At 41.6% G+C, this 26255-nt stretch overlaps 1 protein-coding gene across 1 annotated transcript in view; it reads right to left on the reverse strand.

The window, feature by feature from the left end:
- Nucleotides 1-13057, reverse strand: part of LOC137350533 (streptococcal hemagglutinin-like) — a 43362-nt gene extending 30305 nt beyond the window's left edge. The window contains exons 1-5 of the mRNA XM_068015193.1: nt 12978-13057; nt 3274-5339; nt 2528-2592; nt 1183-1340; nt 48-175 (exon numbers count right to left, since the gene is read on the reverse strand). Of these exons, the coding sequence (XP_067871294.1) occupies nt 48-175; nt 1183-1340; nt 2528-2592; nt 3274-5339; nt 12978-13041 (2481 nt within the window). The 5' untranslated portion in view covers nt 13042-13057. The remainder of the gene's footprint in view (nt 1-47; nt 176-1182; nt 1341-2527; nt 2593-3273; nt 5340-12977) is intronic.
- Between the last annotated feature and the right edge of the window lie 13198 nt (nt 13058-26255).

The raw sequence follows: 26255 nt of genomic DNA on the forward strand, positions 1-26255 counted from the left end.
ATACCAAACTTCAAGTTACTCAGCGATATTTGGCAGAGAATACATACCCAACTGCTAATACGTTGAAGCAGCTCTTGATAAAACGCTACCTCGGCAGACCATGGACCAAACCCTGTGCTCAAAGCAGTGAATTCAATGAGCATTTTTTCAGGCTCCAAGTTCGCTAGGTTATAACCTGAAAAAGAAAGTGAAAAAGCAACAGCAAGCTCAAATTAACAAGGACTGATCAGCCAAATTAATGTTATTCTATAGCAAGAAGAGTCATACAATGGCATAGAAGGTTACTGCCAAGAACGTAGCACCACAATGCATCAAATTAGTGTAATAATCCTGACAAATTGCATTGTGTTGCATTTTTAATAGGGTAAATATGCTAAGATGTTGGTGTCTTACTGTGCAGATATGGTGCAACACTATGAACTTTCCTACAGTCTTCCCTAGGACTGAAAAAGCACATCTTCCACAATCTTCCAAGAACAAGACAGTTAACATTTCACATGTTCTGAATTGCTAAAGTTTTTCACCTAATGTGCCAATGGCCCAGGGCAACTTAAAGCAAGTGGACAATATTGCAGATCAGAAATCTCAAGCACTTTTCTTCAATACTTTCACAATTGAAACATTCATGTAAATTGATGGAACCCATTAGCTTTGGCAAAGAATTTCAAACACAAGTTTAACGGAAAAATATCCAACTTCTGGAAGTCGACATAAAATGACGAGGATGTTTTCTCTATTCACTTGTGATTTTATTACAACTGAGAGTTCTGATTATATACAGATAACCACAACTGCATGCAGACTCACTGTTGGAGTCTGCAAGAATAAAGGCCAGCAATTCTGAATCCTATTGCTAGCCCAAGAGCCAATTTCACCCAGCAGTTTAATGACAGTTTAGTGGACTACATGGAGAGAGTGTTAAGTTTACTATACTAACTAGGTTTTAGGCATACCTGCCCTTGAAATTTAAGCTACTCCAAACAGCATTCCTCCCTAATTATTTGTGATGGGCTGAAACACTTCCCTGTTTTTCTTCAAAAAAAGTAGTTTCTCCATGGATGGACTAACTAATTTGGATTGAAGTTCAAGCCTTCTGGATAAGAAGGCAACACAGCAGACACCACATTATCAACTTTTAAAATGTAAAAGGATGAAAAGAAAATAGTTGTCGAAATCACTCACCATTGCAAACAACAGAGCTGGCATTGATCTCCAAGTCAGTTGTAACCAGGTCTTTATGGTACACATGTGTAAGCACCGTTCGAACAATATCAGAACTACTGGGCAGGGCAGCATTGTCCTGGAACACCACTTCACTCTCCACTTTAACTGACCCATTCCTGCACATCATGGTAAAGAGCTATTGAGAGTTTCGAATCCATAATATTTTTACTACTTGGCTTTGTATTAAAAGCATTGATTTTTTGGGATCAAATAAATTTCCAGTTCTGGTCAAAATTAAGCCTTCAAGGCAATACAAATTACCATTCTATAACAAATAGATCTTTAACAAAATGCACCCTTCAGATCACATCAATACAGTTAAGCAGTGAACAAGCAGGTGGCCCATTTTGTCAAGTGGTAGAATTAACATGATCCCTCTTCAATTCCACCGAACAAAATGTTGTTTTTTTCCATCATTGCTAGTAATTTCAGTTCTGCAAGTAAACCCCAACTACATTAGAGTAGAAATAAATAGAACAAAAAAAAAAAACACTGCAATTCATAAAACTTGCACTCAAGTTGCCTCTTAATAGTGCCCCTTCCTTCTGCCACAATAATTTTTCCCCCCCAAGAGGGAGTTTTTCACTATCCAACCAATAATGGCCACTGTACAGTAACTTGGATAGGAAACATCAGGCAGAGAATGAAGGCCTGGACAGGGTCAGCTATAAAGCTCAAATCATATTTGGTAGTCAAACAAGTTCTAACTGGTTTTCACTCCTTAGCCTAGGCAGCCAACTGTAGTACCATTAACATGGTGTCAGCTGACACCAAGCTTTACTTGATGCAAACCAGCACGAGATTTCTCAACCTTTCCCACCAGTTTTAGTAGATATGGATCTAAAACTGACATGCAACTGATATCATACACTTAAAGGCAGGATAGGGATTGCATCTAGAAGCATCCTGGTCTCGCTCTCTCCCCATTCCAGTTTGAAAGCTTTGATAAGAACCAAACACCCACTGAATTGGGCAGTACATTCACTAATTAAACCTGTTGCAGTCAAACAAGGAGGGGGAAGACAGAAGCCCTCCGACCCTTCCTCACTTGACTAACATTTACTTCATCTGAAGGACAATTGGCACTGCTCTGTACTAAATGCAAATCTAGTTTTCACAGGACACATTAGAAGGTTCTATATTGGGCACAAATCAAAATTAGCTGAAAAGAATCATTGAATGAAATCAACTTGCTCTTTACAGAAGTACAGAGTCTTTAAGCAATCCGGTCACAAGTCTTACATTCAGCTGGAGTCCAACTAGATGAAAACTGCAAAAAAAAAAAAAAGTAATTTCTACTTACGCAAAACTAAGAATCTTGGTTTGGAGAAAGCTGTCACCATAGCGAGCATGAAATATGGGGTCCAGCTGAAATAAGCAAGTCCATAGTTGTCAGCTGTGTAAATCAATAAAAAGATTGGCATCTTGCCTAATGCACCTTAGAGAATTCTGGAACAATTCACAGTATAACTTCTTGGTTGCTGGAATACAATTCGGATGGAACATCAGTTCCTCCAAATCTCATGAACCTACAGTTGATCTATGGCTCAGTTAAATTCATCTTTGAATCACAGCTTGGGAGACCATTTTGCCCATCATCTTTACATTTTGCAAGAGCCATCTGATTAGTTCCACTCCACCAATAACCTTAATTATTTCCATCAAGTATTAATTCTGTTCAAGAACATGAACATGTATATTGCAGGGAGCAGTATAGCCACCCAGTACACTGCAGCATAGTGTCTCATTGCTTGCTCACAAAGACGCTACCAGTAAAGAGGCACCTTCAACCTGGAGGAAAACTAATGTAACTACTGACTTCAATGTCCTATTTTATGGACAAGAAGCCACTTAATGCAGTGGGGAGAAAGTGGAGGGAGTACGTTATCCTTTGCAGTTAGTTGATAAAATTGTAGCAATGCACGTGACTTGTTTCCCCCCCCAGGGACTTCAAAAGAAAAAAAGTGGCACCCTTCTAAAGGCCATTTCTTAAAGATTATAGTTCAACAGTTTTGAAACAGATACTTATTTTAGAACCAGCATACTTACAGTTCCTTTCACAACAGTCTTTAGCTCTTGATAGGCTTGTGACGAGCTATTACTCAAAGAATCTCTGTAGGCTCGATTCAGGATTCCAAACTGCAATAGAAGGGGACTGCGGATAACTGAAGTACTCTGCTCGATATGGGAATGCAAAGTTAACGACTCCATTGTAAAACTGGCGGCTTCAGGATTAGTTCCAACAGTGTTCAGTGTAGATGTAAAAACCTCCACCTCAGACACATGGGGTTCCATGATACCATTAGCTGATGAACTTGTAAGGAGATCCTGGTAGTTTGTACTGTGCAATGAAGTGACCGATTCCTCAAGAAAGTTTGGTTTCCAGTTGCTGAGAGTAGATGACAAAGCCTCAGAAGCACTAGGCTGAAAGCTGGGAGATGAAGTTATGGAGAAATACTCCTCAGAGCTACTAGGCAGGTCATTAGTAGTGAATTCTTCCTCTAAAATACTTGACTGCGTATGTGGCACTACCATGGAAAATTCTGCCTCAGAGTTACTAGATGGCCAATTGGTAGGTGCATTAGAGTATCCCTCAAAAACATCTGGCAGCCTGCTGGTCCCAACAGATGAAGCAGCTGTAGAGTATTCATCCTCAGACACATCTGGCAGCCTGCTGGCCCCAACAGATGAAGCAACTGTAGAGTATTCATCCTCAGACACATCTGGCAGCCTGCTGGTCCCAACAGATGAAGCAACTGTAGAGTATTCATCTTCAGACACATCTGGCAGCCTGCTGGCCCCAACAGATGAAGCCGCTGTAGAGTATTCATCCTCAGACACATCTGGCAGCCTGCTGGTCCCAACAGATGAAGCCGCTGTAGAGTATTCATCTTCAGACACATCTGGCAGCCTGCTGGCCCCAACAGATGAAGCCGCTGTAGAGTATTCATCCTCAGACACATCTGGCAGCCTGCTGGTCCCAACAGATGAAGCCGCTGTAGAGTATTCATCTTCAGACACATCTGGCAGCCTGCTGGCCCCAACAGATGAAGCCGCTGTAGAGTATTCATCCTCAGACACATCTGGCAGCCTGCTGGCCCCAACAGATGAAGCCGCTGTAGAGTATTCATCCTCAGACACATCTGGCAGCCTGCTGGTCCCAACAGATGAAGCAGCTGTAGAGTATTCATCCTCAGACACATCTGGTAATTGCCAGTTGTCCACTGAGCTACTGGGTGACCCAATAGAGCCAGCAGACCAAGATGTAGACAGCTGTTTAAATAGAGAGTTCAAGCTGGTTACATCAGTTTCCAAATGTGCTGTGAAGTCTGACTCAGAACTAAATGCATGAAGAATTGGTACAGTTGTGGACAATATGGATCCTGATCTAGTTTTGTTTGTTTGGTCAACTGATGTCAATTTGAACGTGCTAGACTCAGCACCTTCTGAAGGCACAGTGAGAGACTCCATTTCATCAATAAGGTGTGTATGGTCAAGTGCAGATAAATTTTGCAAATTGCCTTTTATATTCAGTAATGGAGATCCCTCAGATTTGATCATAGGCTGGTTTGAAAATGTAATCATGGAAGTGGTCACCTCTCTGTGCCAAGTTAGTTTCTCACCTGCAATTGAAGTCTCCAGTGATGACCCAGGTAGGAAAGACTTTGTAGATACCAATTCTAAAGGTCTGGCCCCTGTGTTAACCATATGCTTAGAGTGGTTAGATACCATTTCTATTGGCTGTGCAGATACCAAGTTTGATATTACATTTGGCAACTGTGTGCTAGAAGTGGACGATTTTTCTGTGTCAGATGCAGTGTTCTTTTCCAATGCTCTACTTTGCAAAAAGTGATTCATTTCACTGTCATTAATACTTAAACCTACAGCTGCGGTTAGAGATTTGCCAGCAGTTTGAAATGGAAATTCAAATTCTTGCTTGCCAGCCTTTTCAGTTACAGCTGGATATCTGGTTAATGACAGTTCTGAAGATGAAGGTGCCCTCAGAGACAGCGATGTCTGCTGCTCTGATAAAGGTGTGTGTGTGTTAACTGGAGTATCTACTGGTAGCAATTGATCCAGAATGTCCTCTTCCACTGGTGCACCAAGGAGACCCCCTAAAAGGGAAAAAAAAAAAAGACTGCAGTAATCTGACAGACTTTAATTTTAAAGTTCTTTCCTCAAGACTTTAAAAAAAAAAAATCTACTTACTGGTCAACAAAAAAAGACAACAATGTTGGAACACTTAATATTGAGGCTGCAAACTGACCATCGGGGGAATTTGATGTAGGAACTAACTGGGTCCCTAACCTTGTAGGTTTTGCTGAAAATAAGGACAAAGGATGATCCTCAACACAACTTTTAACATTCACTCCCTCCATCACTGACACTGGCAACAGTGTGCCATCTACAAGATGCACTGCAGCAACTCACCAAGGCTCCTTCACAGCACCTCCCAAATCCATGACTTCTACCACCTAGAAGGACAAGAGATGCATGGGAACACCACCACCTGAAAGTTCTCTAAGCCACACACCATTCTGACTTGAACTATAAGCCGTTCCTTCACTGTCACTGGGTCAAAATCCTGGAACTCCCCAACAGCACTGTGGGTGTACCTACCACACATGGACTGCAGGGGTTCAAGAAGATCACTCACCACCTTCACAAGGGCATTTAGGGTGGGCAATAAATGCCCACATCCCATGAAAAAATATTTAAAAAAAAAAAAGGAGTGATTGAAGGACAGCTACAGATGTATTGTGATAAATGGAGCTAGAGTTGAGAGTTTGAAGGCATCTTTGTGCAAGACTTGGAGGAAGAGGTTCACCTGCCCCCCACCCTCATGGAAATGGATGCTGAAGGAAACGGGGTTGAAGAGAGATGGATTGTAAGGAAACTAAGGAAGTAAGATCTATCTGCGATTGAGAACATGGGAAGAGAAAGGCCCAGTTTAATGGCAAGGTGGTGGGGTGACCATGAATATGGGTAGGCGAGTTCATGAAGGGAGCATTTAAAAGGTTGAGTTGATGGAAATTGAAATTAGAGGATGAATCATTGCTTAGTGCAGACAGCACTGCAAGATTGAGATTGACCACACCACCAGTGGTTTGAATGGGACAGGTGATGGAAGGTATGGCCAGAGACTTCAATAAGGGGTAAGTTGTCATCACCCAGGAGCCAAGTTAGTCACAGTAATGTCAATGCAAATATTCATGAATGTCATGGATGGCAAGGGAATGGCATTCTGGAGGTGCCGAGAGGGGTAAGTGTTTATTGATCCACTGGAGTTCAAGGAGTCTTGTGGGAAAGTCAAACAATACAAGTTCCCAGTGAGAGCACTGGGTGGGAGGTCAGATAGTTAGAGTTGCTGCTCGGAAGCAGTGTGTGCCTTGATAAACCCTTGAAAAAAAAAAATGGAGGCACAAAGGAAAGCCATAGGCTTAAAAGGGGGAGTGTGAAGCCTTGGACAGTAGCAAGAGAGTAGGAAGGTAAAAAAAAAATAGAAGGGTTGGGAGCAAGGGAAAAAGTGGAAAAATGAAAAGGAGGCATGAGAGGCAACAGGAAGAGAACCCATAGCGGTAGATAGAAGAAAAATGTGCTGAGTCTGGAGTAGCAACTACTTGCTTTTAAGCATGGCAAAGGTTTGGATAGGCATGTCCCTAGTTGGAAACAGGATGGGATGCAGATAAGGGAGAGTTCAGCTTAAAGTCAGATGACAATGCTGAGAAGTTAAGAGGGTGGGCACCAAACTATTGCTCAGATTTGGAAACAGGTATGGAGGGTGAATGACAAGACCAAGAGCATGTTTGAGGACCAGTTATCAGTAGGCACATTCTAGCAGTCTTGGATGAGATCTGCAGAAGCAAGAGAAACCAACCACCAGCCAGGATTACTTGATCCAGAGGCAAGTAGCAGCCAATTCCAACAGATTCTATATAACCAGCACAGGGGTAAGTGGAGTCAGCAATGGGAAGCAGGCAGAAAGCAGCACATGAAAGGTCATTGATCAGTAGTGGAGCATAATTGGGAACCAGCATAACAGATCAGAAAAGATTACTTCACAATTAAAATTAAACAATGGTCTTAATATGCTGCAGCACTACACAAGGCTCGCACTAAACAGTGATGGTCGATACAAGCGTGCTCTACAGACAACCCTGGCAGCAAAGTTTGCTAGGTACATCGGTGCTCTTGCTGGTTGTTTTAGCAGCTTATAATTTACAACAGTTTTTTGTTGGTTACTTTCACATGTTGTTCAGACATGCAAGGAGAACTGCATGCATGGGTATCTGTACTGGTTTGCTAGCAGCTGGGCAGGTCAAACAGGAATTCTCAAATATGCTCCATCACTTGATCCCAGCCCCTTTCCTTCTCTCAACTGCCATCCTCAAAGTGCTTCAACCCAGATTAGCTGGCTGGGTGATGAGGAAGGAAAAGAAAATCAAAGTGTAGGGGGGGGTCTCTTACTATTTCAGTGGAATCCACTGCCAGGTTACAATTAAAGTCAGACTAGAGGGCACTCGTGCAGCCCAAGAGCATGTCATCAGCTGATTTTTTTTTTTTTGGAAAACAAAGTTGTGTAGTACATTTTGTAATTGGGCTGCATTTTTAATTAAGCCCAGGGTTGGGCCTTCCCTACCATATCCTCTCTAGGATACTATCTGCACAATTGTAAGAGATGGTGTTGCTGGGCTTTTAGAGGCACATTCAAATCCCAGTGCCGGATACATGGGCTGGCAAGGAATGATTGAGAAATATGTTCTAGGGATTTTTTATTTATTTATTTTTTTTTTTGAAAAGAGCTTCTTGGTTACGGCTGCAGTTTTCTTCAACCCATGACAAAACAGTATTCCCAGCTCCAGTTATGATGTATCGAATTATGATGCAACACTGCTTCATTTCAGTAAATGAAAGATGCACAGGGAATGATACAATGCAGCATTAAACAAGTAAACAGGATTATGCAATTTTAATTAGACTTACAGACCCTTTGGTAGAACAGTCCCCAACAATCAGTTCATTGCAGGTATACTTTTAAAGTAAGCTCAAGTTAAAGGAATCTCAATGCACAGCATTGTTGAGAATTTCCCCTTGATGAAACTTGAGTAGCAACAAGTTCTTCTATTGAAACTTGTATTCATAACTGTCCTACCTTCCAAGTTAAAAAAGAATGTTAATACATCAAGATGCTCAAATTTATAACTTTCGAACTTAAACAAGTTTATATAGCATAATGTGTGGCCTCAGGATGTTCCAAGACACCTTACAGCCAATGAAGTACCTTTGAAGTGCAATCACTGATATTGGAAAACATGACAGCTAATTCTGCAGTTCAGTTGGTAGCACTTATTTGAGTCACAAAGTTGTAGGTTCAAGTCCCACACCAAGATTTGAGCAGAGAAAAAAAAAAATCAAGGATGACACTCCAGTGCAGTACTGAGGAAGTACTGCACTGTTGCAGGTGCTGTCTGTTTGGACGACAGAAAACAAAGGTCCCGCCTGCCTTGTCAGGTGGGCATAAAAGATCCCACGGAACTACTTTAAAGAGGAGCAGGGACTTTTCCCTAGCATCCTGGTAAGCCGTAAAATCAATAGATTATCTGGTCATTATCACATTGCTGTTTGTGGGAGCTTACTGTGTGCAAATTGGCTGCTGCACTTCCTACATTACAAGAGTGACTACACTTCAAAAAAAAAGTACCTTTCGCAAGTCTGGTGGCCATGAAAGGTGCTAACTGCAAAGTCTTGTTTCTCCACAGCAAGGTCACACAAACATGGCAGCTAAATTTGCAGATGACACAAAGCTAGGAAAGAAAGTATGTTGTGAAGAGGACACAAGGAGCTTGCAGACCAATACAGAACAATGAGTGAGTGGGCAAAAATCTAGCAGATGGAGCATAATGTGGGAAAATGTGAAGTTGTTCACTTTGGTAGGAAGAATGAAAAAGCAGACTATTACTTAAACGAAGGACTGCAGAATTCAGAGGTGCAGAGGGATCTAGGTGTTCTAGTGCACAAGTCACAAAAAGTTTGTATCCAGGTACAAGTAATAAAGGATAGCATTCCGTTAACCACCTTTATTACGAAAGGAATTGAAAATAAAAATAAGGATATTATGCTTCAGTTATACAGAGCATTGAATACTGTGTGCAGTTTTGGTCTCATTTAAAGGAAGGATGCGAATCCGTTTACTAGATTGATATCTGAAGTGAACTGGTTGTCTTATTCGGAAAGGTTGGACAGACTGGGCTTGTTTTCACTGGAGTTTAGAAGAGTGAGGGGAGACTTGATTGAAGTATACAAGTCGGCATAAGGAGGGAGGAAGTGTTGGGTCTTCTAAAAGGCATTCAGGTGGACAAGTCCCCAGGTCCAGATGGGATCTATCCCAGGTTACTGAGGGAAGTGAGAGAGGAAATAGCTGGGGCCTTAACAGATATCTTTGCAGCATCCTTAAACACGGGTGAGGTCCCGGAGGACTGGAGAATTGCTAATGTTGTCCCCTTGTTTAAGAAGGGTAGCAGGGAAAATCCAGGTAATTATAGACCAGTGAGCCTGACGTCAGTGGTAGGGAAGCTGCTGGAGAAGATAGAGGGATAGGATCTATTCCCATTTGGAAGAAAATGGGCTCAGTGATAGGCAACATGGTTTTGTGAAGGGAAGGTCATGTCTTACCAACTTAATAGAATTCTTTGAGGAAGTGACAAAGTTGATTGATGAGGGAAGGGCTGTAGATATCATATACATGGACTTCAGTAAGGCGTTTGATAAGGTTCCCCATGGTAGGCTGATGGAGAAAATGAAGTCGCATGGGGTCCAAGGTGTACTAGCTAGATGGATAAAGAACTGGCTGGGCAACAGGAGACAGAGAGTAGCAGTGGAAGGGAGTTTCTCAAAATGGAGACGTGTGACCAGTGGTGTTCCACAGGGATCCGTGCTGGGACCACTGTTGTTTGTGATATACATAAATGAATTGGAGGAAAGTATAGGTGGTCTGATTAGCAGGTTTGCAGACAACACTAAGATTGGTGGAGTAGTAGATAGTGAAGGGGACTGTCAGAGAATACAGCAGAATATAGATAGATTGGAGAGTTGGGCAGAGAAATGGCAGATGGAGTTCAATCAGGGCAAATGCGAGGTGATGCATTTTGGAAGATCCAATTCAAGAGTGAACTATACAGTAAATGGAAAAGTCCTGGGGAAAATTGATGTACAGAGAGATTTGGGTGTTCCGGTCCATTGTTCCCTGAAGGTGGCAACGCAGGTCAATAGAGTGGTCAAGAAGGCATACGGCATGCTTTCCTTCATCGGACGGGGTATTGAGTACAAGGGTTGGCAGGTCATGTTAGAGTTGTATAAGACTTTGGTTCGGCCACATTTGGAATACTGCGTGCAGTTCTGGTCGCCACATTACCAAAAGGATGTAGATGCTTTGGAGAGGGTGCAGAGGAGGTTCACCAGGATGTTGCCTGGTCTGGAGGGCGCAAGCTATGAAGGGAGGTTGAGCAGATTAGGATTATTTTCATTAGAAAGACAGAGGTTGAGGGGGGACCTGATTAAGGTGTACAAAATCATGAGAGGTATAGACAGGGTGGATAGCAAGTAGCTTTTTCCCCCCCCAGAGTGGGGGATTCAATTACTAGGGGTCACGAGTACAAAAAGTGAGGGGAGAAAAGTTTAGGGGGGATATGCGTGGAAAGTTCTTTACGCAGAGGGTGGTGGGTGCCTGGAACACGTTGCCAGTGGAGGTGGTAGACGCAGGCACGATAGCGTCTTTTAAGATGTATCTAGACAGATACATGAATGGGCAGGAAGCAGAGAGATACAGACCCTTAGAAAATAGGCGACATGTTTAGATAGAGGATTTGGATCGGCGTAGGCTTGGAGGGCCAAAGGGCCTGTTCCTGTGCTGTAATTTTCTTTGTTCTAGACAAGATCCTGAACAGTCTTGACAAAGTGGATGTGGAAAGGATGTTTCCTCTTGTGGGCTAGTTCAGAACTGGGGGCACAGTTTTAAAATTAGTGAGTTGCCCTTTTAAGACAGAAATTAGGAGAAATGTTTTCTGAGGATTCTGTGACTTTGGAACTTTCTGCCTCAAGTTGGTGGAGGCAGGGTAATTAAATAATTTTAAGGTTGGGTGGGGGGGGGGGGTGGGGGGAGATAGATTCTGGTTCGGCAATAAAATCAAATGTTATCAGGTAGATGAGTATATGGAACTTGACACAAGATGATCAGCCATGATCTTATTGAATGGTGGAGCAAGCTAGCAAGGCTGAATGGCCTGCTTCTGCTCCTAATTCACATGTTTGTAGGTTTGTAAAAGCAATGTGATAATCAGATCTGATTTTAGGTGTGGCAGCATCTGAGGAGAGAAACAGTGTTGACATTTGAGGTTTGTGACCTATCAGAACTCTGATGAAAGATCAGACCTTAAACATTCTCTCTACAGATGCTGCCAGACCTGCTGATTATTTTGCTTTTGCATCTTCTTTTGGGTGTTGAGGGACAACATTGGCCAGCACAAAGCGAGAAGTCCCTGCTCTTCAAATAGGGAAACTTATATGTCCACTTGAGGCCAGTCTGGGCCTCTGTTTATTGCCTCATTCAAAAGACAGCACCTTCAATAGTACAGCACTCCGGGAGGGAGAAAGGGGGAGAAAACGACAGCCACTTGAGCCAAGGTTGACACCCACGGCTCAAGATATGCTACTGGTCTAATAGTGCCCAAGCTAAGTGCCTTTTGAAGTAAAAAAATTCACATTGAAGCCTTATTCTCAAATTTGAACACTAACTAGGGCTAGTTAATATTTAGCTTTTAGTTAGCAAGCATGAAAAAGCACAATCAATATTTTGAATTAAGTTCAGGATAACTTTCAGAAGGACAATACTCACTCAGGAGGGACCTGTGTGTATATGTGCACAAGTCATTGAAGATGGCAGGATATGTTAAGCTATACAGTACCCCAGGCTTCAGTAATAGGGGCATAGGGTAGAAAAACAAGGAAGTTATGTTCAACTTATAAAGAACACTGGTTCAGCCTCAACTGGAGTATTATATCCAGTCCTGGGCACCATATGTTTGGAAATATGTGAATGCAAGAGAGAAAGGGGGGGGGGGGGGGGGAGGGAAAAAAAAAAAGAGAAAGGGGGGGGGGGGGAGGGAAAAAAAAAGAGAAAGGGGGGGGGGGGGGGAGGGGGAGGAAAACATTCACTAGAATGGTTCCAGGAATGAGGAACTTCACTTACTTGGATAGATTGGAGAAGTTGGGACTGGTTACCTTGGAGGAGAGAAGGTTGATGGAAGATTTAAGAGGCATTCAAAATCATGATGGGTCTGGAGACAGTTGGTAATGAAAACTGTTCCCATTGATGGAAAGATAGAGAGCACAAGGACACAGTTTGAAGGTAATTGGCAAGAGCAGCAACAGTGACTTGAGGAGAAATTCACAAGTGGCTATAATCTAGAGTGCAGAGTCAAATTCAATCAAGGCCTTCAAGAGGGAATTGGAGTATTATCTGAAAAGAACATGCAGGGCTATGGGGAAAGGCAGGGATGCAGCACTGGGTGAATTGCTCCTTCAGAGTCAGTGCAGACACGATGGACTGAATGGCCTCCTTCAAGGTAACCATTCTGTGAACCAACTGCATTCATTTTATGAAGACTTTCGTGAGCATAACGTGCCTCACTGGAGGCTATTTGACGCTAGCTCCAAATCAATTAGATCACAAATCATGCAAGTTGTGAAATGCTTACCTGCATTGAAGGAATATATAGAAATCAGAAGAAAATACACTTTCGGACAGTGCTGCCACTTCATGTTTGCTTTATTCAAGTCTGGTTCAACCCATATAAATCATTCTCAGTAGACCTTTGAATAAAAAAAAGGTAGAAGAGTAGTTTATTCAGAGAGCTCCACTGCTTTTACAGAAGTTTTTCTTTAAAGCAAACCCTTGCCCAATAACAATTTGCCTCACTAAATCATGGGAAGTGCTTTCTACTTTTCCCAAGCTAAACTTTTCCCTTCCCCAACCCCTTAATCTGCATCTCTACCTCCCCTCTAGCGCAAAGCTCAACTCCGGTTTTAAGCCCTATTCCCATTAGACAACTAGATTGCCCTATCTGGCCTGGCTATTAATAGACATTAAATGGATCCCTCTCCTTTTCAAAAAGGAGAGATCAACCACCCCCCCCAACATGATCAACGAACTCACCATTAAGCCCTCAGTCCTTCCAAACTATCCTTGCCCCTCTCCTATTGCTGATTTAAATGCTGTCCCACAGCTAAATCATCCAAAGAAATGTCAGCATTCTCATGGAAACCCAACTCAATCACCTGCTGTATCTCACAGCCACCACCTTCTGTAATTATTACTTGCTTGACATCCAGTTTTGGATGAGCTACAGCTCCTCAATTGAAGGTTACGATCAAAGCCTTTGCCTCCCAATCCAAAAACTTGTGCTGCCATCAATTCTCTCTCATTTCAACTACAAACTTATCTGAAGAGTCAACACAATAAGAAATGTCAACCAAGCTCGATCACCCCTCCTAATTTCTGCTTCTAGTTGGGTGCCCATTTGATTGGGACGTCCAGGAGAAGCTCATAGCCCAGCATGGCAACTTAAGAATTTGAATGCAGTCTCTTTCTTAAAAAAGACTAGCATCAGGAAAGTGATCCCAAGCCTGTCAGATTGTTGTAAAAAGCCCAATTGGTTCAACATGTCCTTTAGGGAAGGAAACCAATCATTCTTACCTTGTCCGGGCTATGATATACCAATACCACACTCAAGCAGTTTACTCAAGTTACTGTAGCAAGTCACAAGGCCAACTAGATCGTGGCACATCACATGCAAATATTCAAAGTTCTCCACCCTCTGTTGAACCAAAATGGTAAGAACATCTACTACATCATGTATCTGGACTCAATGCTGACAGTGAAAGTGTCATTTGCATAGGTGTTTAGTTTGGGGTCTGAGAGTACTGTATGGAATTTAAAATCGATACAAGACTTAAATTTTTCATAAACTCAAAGTTGCTGATACCAATAAGTTTTGTCCAAATCTGTTTAGATCTCAAGCTTATCTAGTCAGGAAGCAATACTACCAACAAAAACTCAAACAACCGCAAGGAGCCAGCAAGTAAGAAATAGAAGCAAATTACTTGAATGCCAGGTCTTAAGGCTGCAGGTCAGACATTTATGCTCAAAAAGGAACAATTGTCTTGCAGCTGTAACTTTAAAACTTTTCCAACACCAAAACAATTGCACATTTAAAGTGTGACCAATATACTTGTACATTGTGTAGCTTCTAGCCATGGTTAAAAAGTCAGAGGCTCTCATTAGGAATTCAACCTATTTTAACGACTGCCTAGAGGCTCTTGAACCTCAGTTTCTCTCTCATGTCCCCTTGAACTATACATCCAGTTTTGTATTGATACAAGAGTGACAAACTGCAGTCAAACATTTCAGGGCAAAAAAAAAACTTAAAGGTATTTTAAGAGCAGATGAAAACCCATTACTTCGAAAGTTGTTGCAAACTCGAAAGATAGAAAATAGCAACCAAGATAATCTCAAGTTGGCTTTTAAACATTAGGAACAGTTGGATAAACTAGGACTACTACAAAACAGGAACGGCAAGAGAAAACAAGGCTAGCAGAATTAAAACAGCTTTCAAATATTTCGTATTTTAATAAAGGTTCAGTTTTGAAAAAAATCTGCCATACCGAGGAAGAGTTTACAAAAATGATGAGCCGAGGGCGACACGAATGAAAGCCCATTCTATAACTATTACAATAACCCACCATCATGGTTGATTACCAACACGTCCTGCAATCATTTTATTATAATATTGAACAAACATGCAAGGATATATTTCCCCATATAAAAGGGCAGTTGCTTTAAAAACGAAATAAATTTAAAATTGAAACTTTACTCAAACACTATTTAAGTATGTTACCTCTTACAATACGCTTAGTATATTTAGACTGGCTTTCAATGGTTCCTTACTTAGAGTAACCAATTCACAGTTAGAACTTGTTAAACTAAGGATTTTTTGGGGGGGGACGGGGGTGGGCGAGGTAGAACATCGATTAATCGAAAACACGGTTTCATGTTTTGCAAAAAGCGCCCAGTCTCTATCAAGTCCTTCTCAATTGAGAAAGTTAGCTACCATTACAAACTTGCTTACCAATAAGTCAAGAGGGGGGGGAAGGGGCGAATCACAGCATGTACAATGAGAAGTTACTCCCCTGCAGTTGGAAAATAGAAAATAGTGAAGGGAGCAAACTCAACCTCCTGCCATTTATTCTTCGCTCCCATTGTAACAAACGTCAATTGACGACGTTGTGTCCATCTGATTGGAAACTAGCTCGCAGTGATCCCCATCAACAAGCCTCAGCTGCTCTCAATTGATTGTTCATCAACTTATTCTGCTCACCATTTGATCGGTTATTGCAGAGTATGTGGTGCAGATGCTACTTGGAGAGTGTACTGCTAAATTATATATTCCCTTCCAGCCACTAAACCCCCTCCCTGCGCCAATGTATCTCACTATCAAGATTTGCTGTTACAGGTATCCAACTATCTGATGAGATATTGGTTCGTTGGTTTTGACTGATGGGCCGTTTCCAGGCTGGAGATGGACTGTGCTATTTGGAATTAATTTTTACTCCATATTAAGCAATAGGATTATTTAAAAATGTACAGTGCACTTTGCTGCAGAGTTGATTTTTCCATGATTGTGTGTTTCCATGTTGAAAAGGCGTGTAACAAAATTTAGCGGCTGTCGCATGTATTTCCACTAATAAGTCATCATGTATTGAAGTTAAGAACAGGTATAGCAAGCAATTGGGAAGGAAAATGGTCTATTTGCCTTCTTTGCAAGGAGGTTGGAGTAAAGGAGTAATTAACTCTTGCTGCAGTTATACAGGGTTTTGGTAAGACCATATCTGGAGTATTGTGTACAGTTTTGGGGTCCTTACTGAAAAAAAGATATACTTGCTTTGGAGGAATTGTAACAGAGGTTCAGTAGCTTCATTCCTGGGATGAGAGGGTAGTCCCAGGAGGAAATTGAGGAAGGTCTTGCCTTCTTGAAAACATACAATGTTATAGACATCACTGGAGATGTTCCTCAGGGTAGTGTCCTAGGCCCAAGCATCTTCAGCTGCTTCATCAACGACCTTCCTTCAATCATAAGGTCAGAATTGGGGATGTTTGCTGATGATTACACAATGTTCAGCACCATGCACGACGCCTCAGGTATTGAAGCAGTCCGTGTAGAAATGCAGCAAGACCTGGACAATATCCAAGCTTGGGCTGAAAGGGGCAAGTAACATTCATGCCACACAAGTGCCAGGCAATGACCATCACCAACAAGAGAGAATCTAACCATCACCCCTTGACATTCAATGGCATTACCATCACTGAATCCCCGACTATCAACATCCTGGGGATTACCATTGACCAGAAACTGAACTGGAGCAGCCGTATAAATACCATGGCTCCAAGAGCAGGTCAGAGACTTGGAATCCTGTGGCGAGTAACTCACCTCCTGATTCCCCAAATCTGTCCACCATCTACAAGGCACAAGTCAGGAGTGTGATGGAATACTCTCCACTTGCCTGGATGGGTGCAGCTCCAACAACATTCAAGAAGCTTGACACCATCCAGGACAAAGCAGCCCGCTTGATTGGCACCCCATCTACAAATATTCACTCCCTCCACCACTGACACACCGTGGCAGCAGTGTGTACCATCTACAAGATGCACTGCAGCAACGCACCAAGGCTCCTTAGACAGCACCTTCCAAACCCGTGACCTCTACCACCTAGAAGGACAAGGGCAGCAAGTGCATGGGAACACCACCACCTGCAAGTTCCCCTCCAAGTGACACAGCATCCTGACTTGAAACTACATCGCAGTTCCTTCACTGTCACTGGATCAAAATCCTGGAACTCCCTTCCTAACAGCACTGTGAGTGTACCTACCCCACATGGACTGCAGCAGTTCAAGAAGGCAGCTCACCACCACCTTCTCAAGGGCAATTAAGGAAAGGCAATAAATGCTGACCTAGCCAGCAATGCCCACATCCCATGAATGAATTTTAAAAAGTCAGTGTGTAATCATAGATGTCAAATTTCAATTACTCTCAATATATCACTTGTTCTGTTATGTAGCCCAGTTCCCTTGCTGTCAACTTGCCCACTTATACTGCTGGTAGACTCACCAGCAACTGTACTTGAGCAGTAAGTATAAAGTTGTATTTGTGATTTCATCAATGTGTGTGTGTCTTTCCCAATGTCACAGGAAGGTCTATAGAGATCACCAACAGTGAAGGCTCATGGTTGGTCTGCAAAGTAGGTAGACTGAGAGGCCAGTTCACCTGTGACCAGACTCAATATAGGAAACTGCGTGCATGTGCTGCGAGGAGCTGGCTGGTTTTTTTGTTGGAGTTGGTTTAGTTATAGGCTGTTACCATCAGAGGCAATGTTCTAAAGTAAATGGTGTATCAATGTGGAAAAGATGTTTGTGAAGTTTCATTTGCCTCATAGTTTTCTTAAGTTATTACCATATCTCCTGATTCTTGTATTCTAGTTTCTCAAAAAATGTCACTGTGTAAATACGCTGTGTGTCTTGTCCTTTCACACTTCTAAAAGTTTAGATTAAATCATATGCATTCTCTGGTTTTACAATGACAGCAAATTCTTCATTGATTCAACGCCTACAACCAACCTTTGTTCCTCTTCTTTGAGCCCTTTCCACTGTCCTTGCTTCTTTCTAAAAAAACATGAGAAACAGTTGAAAAAGGAGGATGTCTAGAAGCTTAGAAATGTCCAAGCCTTGTGAGCTTTCAAAACTGCAAGACATTGAGATATTGACCTGTGATCACAAGATCCCAAGTGGCCATTACAAAAAAGACAAAATTATAACCCTTGTAATTAAAATCGCATAAGTTGGTAGTTTAATTCTTGAAAATAGATGAACATTTGACAGAAATATTACAAGGTCATTTAAGTACAGAAACTCAATGACACTGCATTAGAAGCCATCTATCTTGTAATACTGAACTTTTGAAATTTGGCATCAATGATTTGCCACTGTGATTGCATATATTGTTCTGTCTTTGTGATTTGTTGCATGCCCTGTGGGCAGGAAGTTATGAAGAAACTTTCTGCTTTGGTAGTCTCTTTTGTAATGGTAGACGTAACTGAGAGGAGAATACGTGAAACAAAAAAAAGAGATGAAAAAAATTAAGCTAAGTGTGGAGTGAGATCATTTAGATCTGAATTCACTCACAGAATGGGATTTATACAAACTGAATATTTTGTTATGGCCAGGTGAGGAGGGGTCACAGAATCCCCCTCTTGTCCTTCCTCTTATTTGACCTCATCAGGGTTTATTCCTTTTTAAACAGTGGATGTGCTTACCACCTCAGTGAGTATTTTACCTTTGCTGTGACAGTGAAAGAACCAATTGAACAGGCTTTCTTGAGTTTGAACAAGAAAACGGTGAGTTTATTATACTTAGTCTAAACCCGATCTAAATAAAATAATACGCTATATATTCATGCACACACTCGCACAAGAATCTCACACACACACACACACACACACACACACACACACACACACACACACACACACACACACACACACACACACACGTAGATTACAGAGTGAGAAGTAGATTTGTGGTTTGATTAGAGTCCAGAATAAATAAAAACAAAAATTAATACACAGTCTAAGGTTGGATGATTTTGTTGTCTTCCAGCCGAAGTTGTATTCTTGAAGTTTTTGGCTGGCCAAAGTACACTTTGTGGCTGGCCCACTTGAGTCAGGGTTTTCTTGGAGGCAGACTTATAGGGGTCTCTCTCTGTAGCATTCTGTAGGCTTGGAGGGTCCACAGTGGAAGACGGTTTTCAAACTTGCGCTGTTATCTAGAGAGAGAGAGGGACACAGCCCTTCTGCTTCTGCACAGTTTCAGTCACTGGCTTGTCTGTCTTTGTCTAAGGGAAACTCCCAGCTTTCACAGAGAGGGACAGATGGTCCCATGACTGCTTCAGCGTATTCTCTGGAACCTTCAAATGAGATTCAGTGTTAGGAAATTCCATCTCCCCAGGCCTCAGGATGCCAATATTTACACGGAGGGGTTTGCTCTTTCTAAGTCAATGTGTCAGGATGGCCTTGAATGTTGTGCTAATGAACTCCATCTTGGGTAACTCAGTTACTAGAGCAAGCCATTGTTTTGGGTCCAGTCTCATCAGACCTGTATCTCCTGTTGGACGCCTTGGCACGTGAAAGGTGTTTCAGGTGCAAATTGCAGTAGCCATCTCGGCTGCCAGGTTTTAATTGTTAACTGTAGGATTTTTTCCATTAAAAGTTTAATGTAAGTTTCCAAATGATGAATTAAAATTTCACATTTAACATATCATGTTTTCTTGACAATTTTCTCAATGATAATGGGTGACTTTTACTCATTATGAGCTGTGTCGTGTTCAACAGTACTTGTAGAGTCAAGGCTCATGTTGTCCAAGGGAGGGGAAAGCAGTCAGAGGTCTCACTCTTGACTGCTATTGTCCAATCCCTGCCAAAAAGTGTATGAATCTGAACATTGCTTGTGGATAGGATTGTGCTCAGTACTGACGCCCTCTGCAGCTGAATAGCCTACTGATACTCACTGCTCAAACACATGTCAATTGCACAAATAACTGATTGGATGACTTTCCAGAGGGCTGCTAATGCCTGTGGACCTGTACCCTAGCTAGATTCTGCACTGTCAGCACAGGAGGGGAGAACACAGGCAAAAGAGCAAATTAAATCGAACCTTAAACTATGAAAAGGTTCATGTGAAAGAGAAAATGTATTTGTATTTCTATTTCCCACAATTGACAGCTTGCGTCCTGATGCAAATTTTTGATATTTGACCAAATATTAATTTCATTGCACTTTCTCAACAATATTACCCATCAGATAAGGCGTCAGCCATTTAGGACTGAGATGAGGAGAAATTTCTTCACTCAAGGCGTTGTGAATCTTTGGAATTCTCTACCCCAGAGGGTTGTGGATGCTCAGTTGTTGAGTCCATTAAGGCGGAGATTAATAGACTTTTGGACAATAAGGGAATCAAGGGATATGGGGAGCGGGCGGGAAACTGGAATTGAGGCACAAGATCAATGACGATCTTGTTGAATGGTGGAGCAGGCTCAAGGGGCCTTATGGTCTACTCCTGCTCCTATTTTGTATGTAGGATTACTGCAAGGTTTTGCACTTGTATGTCTTCACACTTTTCCATGCTCACCTAAAAACAACTAATCTTTAAAGGAAAACATACAACCTTATTTGGTTGTGCATGCATGTGCGTGAGGGAGCTATCTTGTGCAGACAGAGTGAAACTTTAGAATAAATAGGAGCACGCTTACAGTAGACTCATAGTTATGCTGTTCGATGAACACATGAGTTAAAATCCCACTTTGATAAATTGTGAAATGTAATAAATCTAGTAATTTGTGGACCGTCACCAAAAAAAAATGTCCGTAAAAACTGTTGGATTGTCATAAAGAAAAGCTGACTGCTTTGCTAATGTCCTTCAGGGAAGGGAAGCTCCCACCCTACCCAGTCTGACATACACGCAAGTCCAGCCAAACACTAGGTAGATGATTCTTAATGTCTCCAGGGTAGTTAATTCATCCAGAAACAGGAACACAACTTCATTAACCCACGGTACTTCATAAGTAAAAGATAAAAAGTAGCCAACGTTTGTAGAATAAACCATTGCAGCTAACTACAAATCTCTGCATACCGGGTGGAAAAATAAACAGCACACACATCCATGAATGACATTGAAGTAGCTAAGGGTGATGTAGAAAGTGACTTAGACTCTGCGCTCAACATGTCCAAGCAATCAACAAAGCCAACAGAATGCTAAACTCTATAGTCAGAAAAGTTGACTTTAATCGGAGGGAGTCATGATCAAATTGTACAGTGCTCAGACCAGACCACACCTTGAATATCGTGTCTTGTTTTGTTCACCAAGAAACAGGGGGAGCATTCAATGAGGCTGGAGGGATGCAGAGAAGAGGTATGAGGCTGATCACTAATATTGGGCCTATGACAAAGGACCATTAGAAAGATTTGGGCTTTCCAGTCTAGAAAAGAGATGTCTGAGAGGTTGTCTTGTAGATGGTAAATGACTGATAAAAGGTTGCGGATAAAGGTTGCACTTCTCTATGATGCCCCTCATGGTCAAGTGGCTTACCAGCACTTGCTCTCGGCTCACGCCTAAGGAATGTCAACTTGGTGAGGTATTTGAGGGCACTTAACACCCTTATCCTTGCACGTGTCTGTCCCTCGGGAGAGGAGAGCAACAATAAAGAGAAAGAGACCATAAAGGGACTGACAGCAAGGAGGCAAAATATAACAGTAGAGAGAGAGAGAGAAATCTTGTGAAACAGATGCAAAAGGATAAAACTAATTGTCAGAGTTACTCCTATGCTAAACGCTCATTTGTGTTAATGAATAGGTAATTCATAGCAAGTTATACATGAAATAGTTTTGGTGTGCTTGCATATTAAAAGCAGAATGGTTATGGTTATCTGAGATGCTTTAAGTTTTCATCACATGAATACAAGAAGCATTGTCAAGTAAAATATTTATTCCCCGGGTTGAGTTTCCAGATTAATTAGATAGCACACTGGGCACAATGGTTGATACTGGTTGCTATGTTTCCTGTATTAAAATAGTGAAGACACTTCAAAAGTACTTAATTGGCTGTAAAGTGCTTTGGGATGTCTTTGTATTGTGAAAGGCACTATATAAAGTCTTTATTTTATTTGAATATATATGATGTTGATTGCAGGGCTAATGTAATAACCTGACTGACATGTAAAGAGTAATTTCTGCTCAGAGAGCAACACCAAACATTCTTTTTTCCACTGGTGTCATGACAATGGTAATCCCACCTGATTTTACTGTCTTAATGAACCATTCTCTCCCTCAAGTCTATCTTCCATGGGTAAAATGTCCAATGGTATTCTGCCTCGTGGCAGAAGGTAATGCAGTAATTAATGTTGTGTTGTAAAAGTAAATGGCCCCAGCTGTCACACTCTTTTGATAAAACTATAAATGCAAATCTATGGGGTATATTTTTACCTTGCCCCTGGGATCGGGTAGAACTGGTGTTGTGGAGCTGTAACATTTTATAGAAATCATTTGATTTTCATTTCCATGAAAAACAAGCAGTTGCTTTGATGTTTGGCGGGGCGGTGGGGGGGTGGGTGGGGATGGTGACGGTGGGAGGGAGGGAGGGGCTGTTGGTAAGTTGGACTGATCCGCAATGGTCATTTTTCTCCCGGGCTAGTTGAAATTTAGTCCGTTGAAATGTTGCAAGGCTCTGTTTGAAACTCTGCCTTCTTTTTTTGTAAACTAGACTGGTAGAAAGAATCAACTGAAGCTTTTTTGTTACACTGGGGTCCTGTGAATTAGTTGCAAAACGTGAAGGCCGCGTGACTCGTCTACATCTAGTCTCATCTACTCACTATTGGCATCCCGCCCTCATCTGTAAGGAAAAGTGTTCAGAGTGCAGAGAATAGTGTAGGCCAGAGCTTCAAAGAGTTAACATTTAACTCCTAACCGGAGTTAGAATCCTGGAGCTGCTTGCCATATGCTGTATTCGGTTAGTTTTTCCATCTACCAGTTGAAGTACTTGGTGGTGACTAAGAAAAATTGACGACTCAATTGCTGTTGTCAGTCACCGAATGACATTGAGAATTGTCTTTGAGAAGCCCTTGATTCAGATTATTCTATCTTACCAGCTACAGGCATGATTGTAATAAAAATAAGAAATGCTGGAAACACTCAGCAGGTCTGGCAGCATCTGTGGAGAGAGAAGCAGAGTTTGGGGTCAGTGACCCTTCATCAGAACTGGCTTGATTGTGTTGGAGAGCTGGCAAAGAATGGAAACTAGAAAAACAATAAGAATCAACAAGAACAACTTATGTTTATTTTGTGCCTTTATCTTAATAAAAGGCCACAAGGCACTTCACAGGAGTGTTATAAAGCAAAATATGATACCAAGTTTCTTAAGGTGATATTGGGTCAGATGGCCAAAAGCTTGGTCATAGAGGTAGGTTTTAAGGTGTGCCTTAAAGGAAAAAAAGAGAGGTAGAGGCACAGGCAGCCTTACGGAGGTTAAATCTTATAGCTTGGGGCCTTGCCAGCTGAAGCCATGGCCACCAATGGTGGAGCAATTAAAATGGGGGAAGGCTCAGGAGGCCAGAATTAGATGAGCGCAGATATCGCAGGGGTTGTGGGGCTGGGGAGATTACAGAGGTTGGGAGGGGTGAGGCCATGGAGGGATTTGAAAAGGAGGATGAGAATTTTAAGATTGAAGTATTTCTTGACTGGGAGCCATTGTAGGTCAGCGAGCAGAAGGGTGATGGCTAAACAGGACGGCATGAGTAAGGAGACAGACAGCAGAGTATTGGATGATCTCAGGTTTATAGAGGATAGAATAGAGTCATAGAGAGATACTGCACTGAAACAGGCCCTTCGAGTCTGTGCCGACCAACAACCACCCATTTATACTAATCCTACAATAATCCCATATTCCCTATTACATCCCCACCATTCTCCTACCTACACTAGGGGCAATTTACAATGGCCAATTTACCTATCAACCTGCAAGTCTTTGGCTGTGGGAGGAAACCAGAGCACCCAGGAGAAACCCACACAGTCACAGGGAGAACTGCAAACTCTGCACAGGCAGTACCCAGAACCAAACCCGGGTCGCTGGAGCTATGAGGCTGTAGTGCTAACCACTGCACCACTGTGCTACCCCAATATGGGAGGCCTGCCAGGTGTGTGCTGGAATAGTCAAGTCTAGAGGTAACAAAGATATAGCCGAGGCAAGAAATCATCTGAAATTACATTTCTGTATTTCCTCTTTTATTTTTACATTTGGTGGTAGTTTTTAGCCAAAGTTGCTGTATTTCTCTTCGTTTCGGTTGAATGTCACCTCAATCTGGTATTTGGTGAACAGTTAGTTTTTGCTAATCTCACTGCTTATATTCTATATTCTTTTGCACCTCTGTGGGACTGAAGAATATTTTTGCAGAATGTTATGGATGCTGAAGAAATGAACAAAGTTATTTCTTCGTACAACTGCTCTGCAAACTGAACAGCGTGAATCATTCTCAAGTTGACTTTGGGTTTGAGGAGCCTATTTACATTGGCTATTTCAAATTTGCTCTTAATTGGTGTTCCAAATGGTTTTTATATTCTGATTTCTTGGTGTCATCACATTGCTAAATTACAGTGAATACTGTATTATTATATTGGGGTTTTTTTTGCCTTTATTCCAATTAGTTTGACAGTGAGAATTTTTTTTTAAAAAAAATGTCATACCACATGTACAATGGGCGAGGCAAACTACAACTACAACTCTGAACTTCTGACCTACATTGCAGAAGATGCATTTACATTGTGGTTTGGCATCTGTGTTCTGGGTGGGAAACCTTCAGCTGCTGAGGGTTTCACTTCCACAATGCAGCCCATGGCTTGGATAAATCCCTAATTTATAATCCACTTTAGTGGCAGGATGAAGTGGATAGAGACTGCTTTGGTGTGAAGCTAAAATTGTTGTGTAGACACCTCCTTAATGTCACTGCACCCGCTGGAAAGTAAAGTATCACATAGCCCAAAAAAGGCCCACTTGTACCCACCTTAACACTATGACATTATGGAATACTCTCCATGGCCTTGTATTACAGCCTTTTGGCATCTACACTTTCCTCATATATATGTATTGTTACGACTGAGGCTGGAGGAGTGTACTGTCTTTCTCTAGTTCCACTTCCCCACAGGTCACAACATATATTTAAATGTTTTACCCAGTTACCAATATGGCCAATTATATACTTGATCTATTTTAGTTTCAGAATAAAATCCGACAACCAGGTTTCTTTAATAGACAATAAAATTATTAATTTATTATAAAACATGACTTATTCAATAATGATGCAAAACTTATTAACACACAGGTTGAACTATGAAAGTATAAATATATACTCTTCTAAAATAACCTAACACACACACCAGTTAAAGAAAAAAATAAAGCAGTTTTCTCTGCAGAGATCACTTTACAAAAAAGACAAAAAAAATAATACTTTGGCCAAATACTTGATAATTCTTGAAGAAAAAGGGTAAGGTATGGAACGTTCCCAAATGGCCCTTTGTTCTGGTGTCCAGATACACATCGACGGCTGTCACTGGGATCTTTCTGGAGTAGTTCTATTCAGGCAATGTCGAGTCTGATTTGGCAGACTTTTCAGGAGAAATGCTGCATCAGTTTCTCCAGTCCTCACACTGGATTCTCAGGGTTTCTCAAAGAGGTGGAAAAGGATGAGTTGGTGGCTTCCCTCTCTTAGCAAGCTTACTCCCCAACTGACATTCAAAACAGTCCAAAACTCCTGACCACCATAAACCTTGACATGTGACTTCTCTGTAAACAACTCAAATAGCCAGCAAAACTCCTTATGTTTACTTAGCCTTAATTGTCTCTTCCGTAAGTGTTTTTAAAAGAAATCCAGAGTCCTTCCAGTGACCCTTTTTAAAAAAAAAAAAACAAGTTCATCATCTATGGAATCTCGACAGTCTTTCAAATAAATCAATTTCCTCAATCCTTTAAACACAAGTCCTCAAAAACCATATTGGTAATGGAAGCAGCTTTTAAAATAATTCTAACAAATTTCCATAAATCAAAATATATATCCTGACCATTTTTTAACCTAATAATGATATGTCTAATATATTTATTGTATTAGTTAGGCAGACTTCCATTACTTACTCTTCACTTTGGGTATTAGATACCATATCCATTACGATCAATATCCATTTTGTAACCCTATAACAGACCTTCCTTTCTGTTCTTCTTTCCCCCTTTCCACCCTCCTTTCATGTGCTCAAAGCCTAATACATTTCTAACCTTTGCAAGTTCTGTTGAAAGGTCACAGACCTGAAATGTTAACTCTGTTTCACTCCCC

Source organism: Heterodontus francisci, chromosome 35 (assembly GCF_036365525.1).
Source record: "Heterodontus francisci isolate sHetFra1 chromosome 35, sHetFra1.hap1, whole genome shotgun sequence".
In the NCBI taxonomy this organism is placed as follows: domain Eukaryota; kingdom Metazoa; phylum Chordata; class Chondrichthyes; order Heterodontiformes; family Heterodontidae; genus Heterodontus; species Heterodontus francisci.